At 32.4% G+C, this 13,095-nt stretch overlaps 2 protein-coding genes across 13 annotated transcripts in view; one reads left to right on the top strand and one right to left on the bottom strand.

The window, feature by feature from the left end:
- LOC124946645 (protein timeless homolog) overlaps nucleotides 1-13,095 on the top strand; it is a 177,787-nt gene that overhangs the window by 157,157 nt on the left and 7,535 nt on the right. For 7 of the 10 annotated variants that reach the window (XR_007100149.1, XR_007100148.1, XR_007100146.1 and 4 more), the window contains 8 exons: nucleotides 562-661; nucleotides 1,010-1,144; nucleotides 4,727-5,011; nucleotides 6,343-6,627; nucleotides 6,948-7,058; nucleotides 7,136-7,297; nucleotides 7,980-8,072; nucleotides 8,169-9,538. Coding sequence is in view for 1 of the 10 variants with exons in the window: in XM_047487613.1 (XP_047343569.1) it covers nucleotides 562-661; nucleotides 1,010-1,144; nucleotides 4,727-5,011; nucleotides 6,343-6,627; nucleotides 6,948-7,058; nucleotides 7,136-7,297; nucleotides 7,980-8,072; nucleotides 8,169-8,470 (1,473 nt within the window). In the remaining 9 variants the exon portion in view is untranslated. Of the gene's footprint in view, nucleotides 1-561; nucleotides 662-1,009; nucleotides 1,145-4,726; nucleotides 5,012-6,342; nucleotides 6,628-6,947; nucleotides 7,059-7,135; nucleotides 7,298-7,979; nucleotides 8,073-8,168; nucleotides 9,568-9,828; nucleotides 10,095-13,095 lie in introns of those variants that run through there. The other 3 variants (XR_007100151.1, XR_007100152.1, XM_047487613.1) reach the window with 3 other exon arrangements.
- LOC124946647 (odorant receptor 85f-like) overlaps nucleotides 11,064-13,095 on the bottom strand; it is a 2,960-nt gene continuing 928 nt past the window's right edge. For all 3 annotated transcript variants that reach the window (XM_047487616.1, XM_047487618.1, XM_047487617.1), the window contains 7 exons: nucleotides 12,720-13,095; nucleotides 12,220-12,616; nucleotides 12,056-12,118; nucleotides 11,806-11,917; nucleotides 11,573-11,680; nucleotides 11,312-11,509; nucleotides 11,064-11,213 (listed from right to left, as the gene is read on the bottom strand). The exon at nucleotides 12,720-13,095 is cut by the window's right edge. In XM_047487616.1, the coding sequence (XP_047343572.1) occupies nucleotides 11,157-11,213; nucleotides 11,312-11,509; nucleotides 11,573-11,680; nucleotides 11,806-11,917; nucleotides 12,056-12,118; nucleotides 12,220-12,616; nucleotides 12,720-13,095 (1,311 nt within the window). In that variant the 3' untranslated portion in view covers nucleotides 11,064-11,156. The remainder of the gene's footprint in view (nucleotides 11,214-11,311; nucleotides 11,510-11,572; nucleotides 11,681-11,805; nucleotides 11,918-12,055; nucleotides 12,119-12,219; nucleotides 12,617-12,719) is intronic.

The raw sequence follows: 13,095 nt of genomic DNA, 5'->3' as shown, positions 1-13,095 counted from the left end.
CAGAACTTTCAAGTAGGTTCTTTCGATAAACGAGTAATATAGAAAATCAGAACGAAAGATCGAGATCGACAAGAGGGCGGGGTGGGGGGAGGAAAAGGGCTGACCCTATTATTTATTCCTTGACAAACTCTCTTCGAAGGAGAGCTTAGGCGAGGAAGCGTTTCATTTAAATAATTTCATGCGCGAGTACGCTTCACCCTCGTGACTCGAAAAGCACCAAGGAATAGAGAGAAACAGAGATAGAAAGAGAGAAAGAGAAAGAGAGAGAGAGAGAGAGAGAGAGAGAGAGAGAGATTCCTTCACAGAGTAAAAGCAGAGTGTGTTCGTTTGACATTCATTTAGTTCATGGAGTAGTAGGCGACAGCCATTTAGGCATTGGCCTTCGTAAAATCCCTTTCTGTCTCTATATCTCTCTTTCTTTTTCTTTCTTAAAGAAAGAGCGAAAGGTTAATCGTCGGAAAATGAGCTGATGGTTCTCCTCGTATTTTTTACTCGAACGCATTCTGAAATTATAATCACATTGAAGATATTCCTCCTTTCTTATTCTTTAATCATGTTCAGGCTGTAAGAAACGAGATACAGAAGAGGTTACCCAAGGAATGGTCCGAAGAGGAGATCTCTCAACTCACAGAACTTTGGGAACAATTGAGAGAGGATGAAGGTAGTTACGATCTTTTATTTTTCTAACTTATACATTTTTTATCTTCTTTATTTCGTGTGTTTATGACTTACAATATGCCTGAAGGTTTCCTTGATATTACTAATATCTACTCTTCGATCATTTTCCACCGAAACCTTTTTGTCCTCTTTTTTTTTTTTTCCATCTTTCTTTTTCTTTTTTCTCTTTAATATATATATAAATATATCAATCCACGTATCCATCCAATTTTTTAATTATACTTCTTTCCTTTTTTAAAAAATTATTTGACGTAAATGTATTAAATGATTTAAAACAAATCGTTTAGGAATCATTTGAAATAATAATATTTAATTCATGTCTATTTGACAGATCCAGTGGAACTTATTTACAACGGTTTAAGAATAAAACGAACAAAATTGAAGATCAAAGAAAAGCTTTTAGAATTGGGACTAGTCAAGGATCGAAAGGAACTCTATAAAAAGCGATCTAAAAAAAGTAATCACGGTGAGTTATCCTCTCTTGTCCGAAGTGGCCTCATGTTTCTTAACCCATCCCATTCCATTCGCATCTATCTTTTTTACCATACTCAAAGAAAATCCACCAGCATGGATCCAAACGGTTAATGCGATCATTGAAGACAATGTATGAGAGTGAGAAAAACATAGAGGAAGAACTCCTCCCTCTCGCTCGAACGTACAAAATAGCTCAGATCAATTTTTAAAGTGATCAGTTTTTTCTTTTTGTTTTTTTTTTTTTTTTTTTTCTGGCGTTTAGCCTTTCTAGAAAAAAGCCTGTTACCGATATTACCAGCAGTGAACGAGCTTCCTACAATTTCTACTTCTCGATTCGTCATAGTCATCCATATATATATATATATATATATATATATATATATACTTAGATAATATGTACATATAAATATTATATGTACAAACAAATTCGACGTCAATTTATAATTGAAAGAATTGACACATGATAATCTTATTGTTAGCCGAAGAATGAAATAACTTGAATAGAAAATAAACAATATTAATAGTATTTTTTTCTTTGTATTTTGCAACCAACTTATATTTAATTATTTAATCCATTTAATCTCAATTACGCAATTTCATCACATACGTAAATACGTACATACATGTGTATATATATATATATATATCCCTTTTCCTTTCAAACCCATTATTCTATCTCACGTTTCTTTCTTCTTTCACTTCAGTCTCGTAATTAATTAGCATATTTTTCTACGTTCAATGCATCGTATATATCTTATTCTATTCATTTGCTTGAAGTGCAAATGAAAATGTATCTCTGATGTTCTCCAGATCCAATACCGTCGTCGGTCTACGGCCGACGTAAAATCGAGGATCAATTAATTACCAAGCGTATAGTTTCTCTCTCTCTCTCTCTCTCTCTTTCTCTCTCTCTCTTTCTCTTTTTCTTTCTCTTTCTGTTTCTCACACACACACACACACATACACACCCTCTCTCTTTTTCTTTTATATATCTTTTTTTTTATCCTAGATACATATATATAGCGAAAGGTTCGCGGTTCGGTCATTTTAATTTCCCGCAAAAGTCTATCTTTTTCTCTCTTTCTTTCACTCTACCATCGAAACGAATCTCCTTATTCATTGTATTATAGATATCTGATGGAAATATTTTATAAAACGATGGAATATTTCATCAGCGAATATATATATATATATATATATATATATATATATATATATATATATATATATATATATATATATATAGTGAATTTCATGAAGGGTAAAGATTTTTATAACGATGAAAATTTTGATCAGCGTTGATCGAATATCCTTTATATTCGACGTACTATCCATTTACAACCGTAATACAACTTATTTGGTTTCCAATTTCCAATTCTTTTTTCCTTTTTTTTTCTTTGTTTTGTATGTTTTAAAGCTTTCAACGAGATTATTCCTGATACGAGGCGTTCACCCTCGTTACGTATTCATCGATTTCATTTTATCTTTTCGAACGTGACGTTCACAGTTATATAATCCACAAATTTTGCAGTAGAAATATAACGAAATTAAAATTCACCGCATACTCCTTGTCGCAATTATACCCTCGTCGTGCGTTCTTATCCGCTCCATGGACTGCAGCTGCGATATTCTCTCTCTTTTTCTCTGTCTTTTTCTCTCACCCCCCTCCGTTCTCTCTCTCTCTCTCTCTCCTTTTTAACGCAACTTTTCAGGAAAATTCATCCCCCTCTCAGAGAAGCTCGTTATTTCATTTGGAGGCTCCGCAGGCGTCTTTACTTTTCCGACGGATACATCGTAGAAATATTCCCGCGTATTCATTATTATTTTATATTCTAAATTTATTGGGTTGTTTCATTATTTTTATTTAAGCGAGCGAGTGCTCGTCAATAACATTCGACACATTTATCATTGACATTTACAAAACTACATACTTTCAAAGAGAAGTAAAGTTTAATTAAAAAAAAAAAAAAAAAAAAAAAAAAAAAAACAAGAAAAAAAAAAGAAAAAAAAAGGAATATGATAGAGATAGTATAAATGATTTGAAGTATTTTAAAATCGCAAATAGTTTCTTTCATTTTCTTTTTTTGTTTTTTCTTCTTCTTTTTTTACTTTTTTTTCACTTTTTCTTATTTTTGATGTATCGAACATACCTATATGAGAATTTGTTGACATCCTGTTTAGTATCCACTATCGTACATCGTGTATCGTTTAGTTATTTTTATTGCACCCTCAGGATATAGACAAAATTGTAACCAAGAGAGAGAGAGAGGGAGAGAGTGAGAGAGGAAGAGAGAGGAGAAGCGGAGAGGGAAATTCGGCAGCTCGATAAACATGTTCTCTCGTTTAACATTGGACTATTTCAACAATAAAACACGTGTAACGTTATATGTTCGACTTCAAAACGAATACGTTCGTCCGATTCGATATTCACGATATGCATGCACCTTGATGGCTTTTTAAACGTTTTAAATATTGACGAAATAGTGACAAAATGATATTTGTTTTTCCTACCGTCACGTCGCAACGAAAGCTCCCGTAGTTCGTGCTTGAATTTTCGTGGAATACAAATCTTGTTATTTAATATCGAAGAACGCGCACTCCTACTGCACTTCTCCTCTTACTCTTACCCTCGTGCCAATAACATTCTTTTCTTTCTTTCTTTCTTTCTTTCTTTCTTTCTTCTTTCCTTTCCTCCTTCCTTCCTACTATCCGTTATGGCACTACATGGTATTTCATATTTATCGTGGATATTGTTTTTCCTTCTCTTACCTTATTTGTATTCAATGCATTACAATGTATCCTATCCTAGATATATAAGATCGAGAGATGAAGTGTAACGGACGGCTTTGTCTCGTATCGAATGGAAAACGTTAAAACATTTTGTAGAACGTTCGAGTGGGCATCATAATTGTTCCACACGCGCAATCGATCTCGATAACGTGGAACGCGCGAGAATGAAAGTGTCATTCTGTCCAGAGTTGATGGCTTCTATCCGGGATAGGCAATTTGACAAATTTCATTAACAATTCGAGAATACAGAATACAGAATAGAAAATATAGTGATTCGCAAAATCAGATATATATGTTTACATTTGTAATTATTTCTTTTTTTTTTTTTTTTTTTTTTTTTTTTTTTTTTTTTCAGATTTTAATGTTTACAATATGAGATCAAATTGAAAAATTGGAATAATATTGAATGATTCGAAAGAAATTAAATATTTAAATAATTAAATTAATAAGTTATGTCGCAAAAGAATATCATATGAAATCTAATTAAATGAGTAGAACGAATAACAATATGATTAGCATTCACATATATATATATATATATATATATATATATATATATATATATATATATATATATCCAAATCGTAACAATTTAATTGAAATTATAACTACGTACGTATGTAATGTTTTTACACATAAAACGAAAGAAAACGACGGAATTGTATTAGAACGTTGAAAAACGATAGAAGCAAGTCGTGCGTTTTAGGATTCGCCAATGAACAGAGGATGATAGTACCTTGAAAAAGGTTTTATATCGTTTTTCCACGTGTTGTTGTGCGCAAAGGAAAATCGTCGTGGGAAACACAGTCTGGCAGTAATTCTGACGAGGAGGATCGGGACTCCGAGGAAGAAAGTACAAAATCCTCGGGGCGTAACGACGTGGCTCGAAGTAAACCAACGAAAAAGAGAACGACGACGACTACTACGACGACTACTACGACGACAACGACGAAGACGAGGACGAGGATGACGAAGCAAGGAGAAAGGTCGAGAAAGAAGCGAGACCAAAAGACGTTCCTTTACACGGATGCACAATTATCTGGACTCTTGAAGGACGTCATCGAAGGAAGTAAGTAAAGAGTTACTTCTCTCTTTCTTTCTCTTTATCTCTCTCTCTCTCTCTCTCTCTCTCTCTCTTTCATTCTTTCTTTCTTTTTCTCTTTCTCTTTCTCTCTCTCTCTCTCTCTCTCTCTCTCTCTCTCTCTCTCTCTCTCTCTCTCTCTCTCTCTCTTTCTTCCTTTTCACTTCGTGATTTACGATGTACCAAAGAAGAGAAAGAGACGGAAAGAAGTCAACGTCGAAAGGTTGCAAGACTAAAGCTTCGTCCTCGCGAGAAGGACAAATGTCTTCTCGTTGCAGGGGCACCAACTAAGAGGGTTGAGTTGAGAAAAGGGAAAAAGGGACTCTCGGGACGAATCTTCGCCACGAAAAGCATTACCAACGTGCTATCGCTATCGATATAGAACCAATGGAGAAATAAAAAAGCAAAATAATGGCTTGTCCCTGTGAAACACCTACTCGGTGTGCAAATGTGGGACACGTCAGATGTAATCCCATCGTCCTTTTCTCTCGTAGACTTCGAAAGCTGCTGTCGTTAGAAAACGACCCTCCTTTATTTCCCGGAGTATCGATGACGATATCTTCGTGCTTTTTGCAATGCTTCCTTGGTACTTTAACACCACTTCGTCTTTGGAAAAACGATTCCATGGCGACAACGCCGATCGAAACCTTTGGACTTTTTGTCCTCTCCTGTTTTTTTTTTTTGTTTGCTCTCCTTATTGTTTTTCCTTTTTCTTTCTTTTTTTTTTCTTTTCTTTTCTTTTCTTTTCTTTCCTTTTTTCTTTGTGTTTTTTTCTTCGTTCTCGTGCAAGATACACGTAAATATAGATAGATAGGTTGCGGGCAGGGAACGAAAGATTTATATTGAAAGGCACTAAATGCCTTCGGGATAACTTTCTGAGTAAGAAATACGAACAACTTTTGATTCTTACGTCTAATTTGACGTTAGTTTTTGTACCCTCCCTTTTCTTTTTTTTTTCCTCCTTCTTTGTTGCTTTTTGTTGCTTTTATCACTAAAGGGAAGTAAAGGAGAAAGGATGAGGATATAAATATAATTTTTCATAGCACGATCGAGTTCATTGATAAGTTCGTTTCTACAACTTTCGAGTTACCTATTGCGGGAGAGGGACAATAAAGGGTCCAACAGCAATTTATTCTCCCTCATATTTCACTTACGATAGAGTGAACTTAACGTTTTACCGAGTATACCGTTCCGTGCATTTGGGAGGAAATGGTAACGCATAATAATATTCGACGAAAATGGTAGGATAAACTTAATAGTCGTTCCCGTAATGGATCTCGTGTATAAGAAATCCATGAAAATGTTTTGTCATAAATCAGATATGAAGGAGTCATTGGAATGGATCAAGGAATCCTTAGAAGATGCTTTGGAAGATCGGGATGAGGAAAGCTCAGAAGGAATCCCCTTGGTACCATTGACAGATTATTCATCAAATGCAATGAATTCGACTAGTTTTCAAAAATTACTACGCGCCATGGGCATAGTACCACCAGCGGACGAACAGGAAATCTATTGGCGAATTCCATCGAACATGCTATCATCTACCATACGAAAACGATGTGTTCTTATTGCCGATTCGTTGGAAGGGAAATTCATTATCGAAGGTAATTTTTCATTTAATTTTAATTGATCGATGTAACGAAAGATTTAACGAGTCTAAAGGATCCAAGTATCTTTGAATATTCGTAGAAAGAAATTGTCTTTTATTAAAAGTATTAATATATATATATATATATACATATATTTATTTATTTATTAAGTATCAATATATTCGATAGATACATATTTCTCGATATGAATAAATATATTAAATAAAGGATTATGACATTCATAATTGGGATTTTATTCTTCTTTTTGAAATTTCGTATTAGACATTATATAAATATTATTAAATATTTATCATTTTTCTTTTTCGTTTTAAAAGATTCGCCTGCGAATAATATCGACAATAATAAAACTAATTCAACCGATGAAAGTGACAATGACGGCAATGACGACGTATTCGAAAATGTAAAAAAATTTTTCGCGAATAAAGGTACGTTCAATTGTACGATCCATTCGGCATAGATTTAAAGACATTTAAATTTTCTTCATTTCGTTAAATCTTTTTAGAACCTATACCATCGACCTCACGTGAATCGAATGTACCATTGAACATGGAAAAATCCGAAAGGTCGAATAAACGTGATATAAAACCTGACGACACCGTCGAGCCATTGGAAGAAGAGAATGAAAAGAATCAGGAAGAAACGGAGAGTAATTTCCAAGCAATCGGTACGTACGATTTGTTGGCGCTTCGTTATGAAGGAGAAAACGAGAAAATGGTACCTTCCTGCCCTCTGTTACTGCTGACGCAAAGCTATTGGATTATTTGGGATTTATCAACGGACGAAACGTTTATTGAGAATGCCAGAAGAAAAGAAAGCTAACATTCTTTAATACAGTTTTATGTTACGAGACTCGTTCGTTCGTGCAATTTCGATTTCGGTCTATAGTTATGTAGTAAAAAAAAAAAAAAAAAAGAAAAAAGAAAGAAAAAAAAAACCAGAAAAGGAAAGAAAGAAAGAAAACTTCAACTTCTATTTATTTTATTTTCGACTGATTTAACGGTGCAATCTCTCTCAAGCGACCGATTTCGTAAATCTTATTAACGATTTCCGATTTTAAAGATAACTTTTTCTTTTTCTTTTTTACACACACACACACACACACACTCATATATATATATATATATATATAAATAAGGAAATTCACAATTTTAAGAAAATTCTCGTAGGATTCTATCGATTTGGAAATACTTATTAATAATAATATTAATATTCTACAGATATTTATCATATTATTCCAATTATAAATTCTTGAATCCGAATATAAATTCTTTAATTTAAAATATTTAATTACGAACGATAAATCGATAATTCTATAATATATATATATATACTTTCTGTATGTTTAGAAAATATAAAAAAGGTTTCTAAAGGTCGCCTTAAAGTGCTTTTGGATTCGTCTGAATCTGAAACAGAAACTGAAAGGAAAGCAAATGAATCAGGTATTTAAAGGCTCGACATTTTACTTTTACGTTTTAATTAATAATTAATTTAATAAATAGAAAAGAAAAAAAATGACGTACACTATCTTATTATAGCAGACGAAGGTAAAAGAAATCGAAGTCAAAGTTCCAACGAGGAAACTCCATTGAGCAAAAAACCACGTTTATTGGATAGCGACGAAGATTCTGATGAAACGTTCAAAGTAAAAACATCGAAAAAATCTAAAATTACTTTTATATCCGACAACGAGGAAGATAATCCAGAAGAAATTCTGACTAACAACAAATCTACGTCCTTACGAATAATCGATAGTGACGAGGAGGAGAGCGTGACGGAAAAAAAAGGAAATTCGAAGTCTACTCGAAAGATAATAAGCGACGACGAAGAAGACGATTAAACGTTCAAGATATAAATCTAATAAGTGTTCTAAATTAACAATGTTTTTATGTTACTATATGATCGTATAAATTTTCATATATATTATTTTTTGAAAAAAACAAAAAAAAGGATACTCGATGATAATCGGAAGATCTGGGTTAACTACCTTACCAACTCGGTAAGATAAGGTAGGTCCCTCTGCATTATTTTGAACTTTGGATTGTTTATTCTAACCTCTTTCCTTTACCCAAGAACTTCTGTACGATCTCCTGGAGGAGTACGAATTACGATATCCCTATTAGGTTGGCCTTCGAAACGAGCGATCGTTTACACCCGGGTTACACTTCAGGGTGCCAAGAAAAACAGTTCTCGAAAGGCGTCCACATTTCGCCAAGTAACGACGAAGAGAACATGCGAGCGTGGTGGTGGCGCTGCGATCGTCAACGTATTATGTATGCATACATATATACATATACACGTAGTTTCTTAAGCTCGTAGTAGAGATAGCTTACTAGACATATCGATGATATATATGTGTATATGTTTATTGAGGAGAGAGGGAAGCACAGTCGTTTAACTTCCTCGCTCGCATGTTAGCCGTGTAACCGATTGGCCAATGTGGATGACTTTACGTCTTTTGATGGGCAGGTGAGGAGTCTTGGCGAGTGTCAACGATACATACGCGTGTATCGGTACGTGATCGTATTCTAGAAACCCATCGACTTGCCTTGGCTTTAACTTTGGATTAGAAAATAATATTCGTTGGTGAACGTGCTTCCGTCGCGTCGACGGTGTTGGCTCCTCGTGAACACAACGTCGACGTCGACCTCGACGAACGTGTGGGACCAAAGCGTAATGTCGCCGTAAAGGACTCTGCGAGTCGCGGATACACGATCAGGCGATCATACTTCTGCAAGTAATCCTGGAATCGAGTCTGTTTATTCAGTTATCTCATTCAAATATCTCCATTCAAGGTTTCATATTTCTTCAATGGAAAACACGTACTCTTCGTCTTTCACGATATTTCGTCTTTTTCAAGAAAAAATAACACACATTTCGTCTATCTTTTTTCATTGAATCGTATCACGTAAGTAATATTACGGAATTTATTTTTCAAATAAAATAATTATTTTTGTATACAATAATATACGTATACATACATACATACGTATATATTTATATATATATATATATATATATATATATATGGTAATATTATTGTTAAAAAATAATTTATTGTCTACAAAAAAATGTATAAACGTAGTGTCAATAATAATGATAACAATCCAAATATAAATTATATATACGGAGTATATATTCTTAAACCTAACTACTTAATCTCATGATGAGTAAAATATATATACTACTTCTATGAAGGTAAACGTTAGAGAACGATAGTATCGAACGATAGAACTCCCGGAAGGACGGACGACCACGTGCATTCTAATATCAACTTCCACTTAATGGGATTGCATGAGAGATAAGGAGGTCGAACATGTTTACGAGACGAGTCCAATCGCGGATTTAAACGTCGAGACGCGTATCCGTAGTAACGAGCGAGTATCCATTCAAGTTGGTACACTTTGACTTCCATGTTATGTATGCGCTCCTGTTATAAGCGCGGGCTTCTTATACGGTTGTAGGTGGATGACATCCTCTCTCTTTCTCCCTACTCCTTTTTATCAAGTTTCTCGTTGCTTTCTCAAGGTCATCGTCTCGTCACGCGCGCTTCCATAAATCTCGTGCGCATACGCGTCCTCCTAGAACGGATTTTATACAAATCGAACGCATAAAAAAAAAAAATTATTTTTCATTAAATATATATACATATATATATATATATTTATTTATTTATTTTAATTATACTATATAGTAGTATAGTTTTTTTTCGTTTTTTTCTTTTTTTTTTTTTTTTTTTTTTTTAGAATTAATTTGAGGATCAAAGCTGTTCTAAGATTTATAAATGTATACTTTTAATTTTTTGTATTATTAACTGAAAACAAACTAATCGTTTATACGCGTTTATTAATACTCGTTATACGATATAATTAATATATCAATTGGATTTTTATTCGAATTATTACGTTTGAAATAAATTTATAACGTTACATAGAGTTGAAAGATTTTCTTTTTTTTTTTTTTTTTCTTTTTTTTTGTTTTTTTTTTTTTTTTTTTCTTTTTTTCCTTGACATTGAATTTATTCTTTCGGTCGATGAAAAGGATAGCAAAAGATGTACAAATTTATTAATTTCACAGAAATTAATAAATGGAAATATAATCTACAAGAGAGATAAAAATGTTGTTCGTGTTAAGTTAATGTCACGTTCCTCCTCAGATGAGAGTTCGGATTCGAGCGGTGTTTACATGCGCGCCAACTGCGCGAGTCATCTGCGGATTGTCGTCTTTTTATTAGGAGCGCATGTATTTCAATAGGTTACTCTTAGGTCGTCACTGAATTCATATATATATATATATATTATATATATATATACATATATATATGTATGTATGTATGTATGTATGTATGTATTTATAATACTAAGCGTAAAAATGGCGAACGGAGAAAAACATTTTCTTTAGAGATATTTTGCAATAATCGATCAGATCACTAATGTGTTTAATAATGCAATTTATTCGTATTTTATTAATACCTATATACATATATTTTTCATTAATAATTAAAATGAAATTATTGAAGTTAGATATTAATTTTCAGATAATTGTCGAAGTATTAGTGCATTCGAAACTGCAATACTCATTATCTGAAAAAAAGATAGAAAAATAGATAGATAATTATATTATCATTTGTATATATTTTTGCTAAATTATTAGATATTTAATTATGATTGAATTTATTTACTGATTTAAAAGTTTCCAAGGATAATACGTAAAATGGACCGCCAGTCATTATGATTGGTTTTTGAGCACGCAATGATAAGAATAATATCAAATGTTTAACTTTCATTGTTAATTGCTTATCTTTTTCCGTGCTTTCTATTTTATCGTATATTATCATTTCCCAGTCGCATGCATAGACGGCATCGGCGATTTTTAAACTCTAAAGAAATATGAAAATTTGAAAGATTTTAATCTATTTTTATCTATTTTTATGAATACCAACCAATGAGTAAACTTGAGTAGAGTAAAAACAAAAAGTATATAATTGCACTGACAATCCCGAAAAGTATTCCAGTAAACTCATTAATTTCATTATTGATTCTGAGTCCATCTGTAATTGTGATATCATTGATTAAATCATATTCGACGTTGAAAAAAAAAAGAGAAAAAAACAATATTTTATTTTACAATATTATTTAATATAGCTATTTTATATATAAATATATATGTTTCTACCTTAAATTTTATGGCCGTCATTTCAAAGGATAACAGGCAAATGATGATTATATTTTCTAAACATTGTGCAAACATTGGTAAATTCCCAAAACTTTCCAGATCCTTCGATATTCTATGAAAATAAATCTGACGTATCTATATCTGTCGTTATTATATTAACGAAATAAACAAAAAAAAAAAAATATATATATATATATATATATATATATATATATATATATATATACAAGCTCGTTTTATAGATACTTACTTTAATATAGCTATATGATGATCAACGCAATAACGTAATTTCATTTCGAGTTCTTCGATTGTTCTACAAACAAAATAATTATTCTTTTTTTCTTTTTTGATGTTGTAACAATGAAAGATTCTTACATAATATAACTAAGCATAATAAATTACAATAAATTTTACCTCACACCTACGATAGTATCAATTTCGATCAATGAAAAGTACAAACATCGGAATTGTCCACAAATTACCATTAAAATACAAATATGCAAGCTATCGTAACAAGCTGCACCAACAGTCGAGGTTAATGCACCGATCCATTGAATAATAAACGAATAACCATAACCCTTGACTGTTCCGATACTCCATGGTTGCCACGTTATGTATGGTAATGAATTATAATCATTTTCAACGTTACTATCACTTATATTTAATATTTTCACTTGACCATAATATTTTTGAATAAGTGCATTGAAACACCAATGAGTTATCCCGTAAACGCAAAACATTGTCCATAAATATTGCCATATTCTTGAATTTTTGTATACAATTTCCATTTCTGTTTTAGAAAAATCGCATCCTAAAAAAATTCTTTCTTTATTTCTTTAATCTCTTATCTTCTATATAATTATTATTTTGTTTCGTCCTTTTTTTTCTTTTCTTTTTTTTCTTTTTTCTTTTACCTCTCTTATTAAAATCAATTCTCTTCGAAAGCAAGTAACATCGATTTAAATCAGCAATAAGTCTGCTAATTTCTTTGCTCTTGTTTATACAATAAATCCATTTGATTAAACCGGTCATGTGAAGACCCACGGGATTGATGGTATTCGAAAGTTGCTCGATATCGGAATTACCCGACACCATTAAAAGTTCAGATATTATAAGTACAAAATTAACGAAGAGAAATAGCGCAACCGTGATGGTTAGTACGAATAATTTTGACACAGAGAATGTATTACTTTGTCGCCAAATTCGAAGATACTTCAGTAACGTTATTAAATGTTTGATGTAATTTTCAAATGGTACGGTAGAATCCAAGAGTTTTATCGATTCGTCTCT

Source organism: Vespa velutina, chromosome 2 (assembly GCF_912470025.1).
Source record: "Vespa velutina chromosome 2, iVesVel2.1, whole genome shotgun sequence".
Lineage (NCBI taxonomy): Eukaryota > Metazoa > Arthropoda > Insecta > Hymenoptera > Vespidae > Vespa > Vespa velutina.
This window is presented reverse-complemented; position numbering and strand designations above follow the sequence as displayed.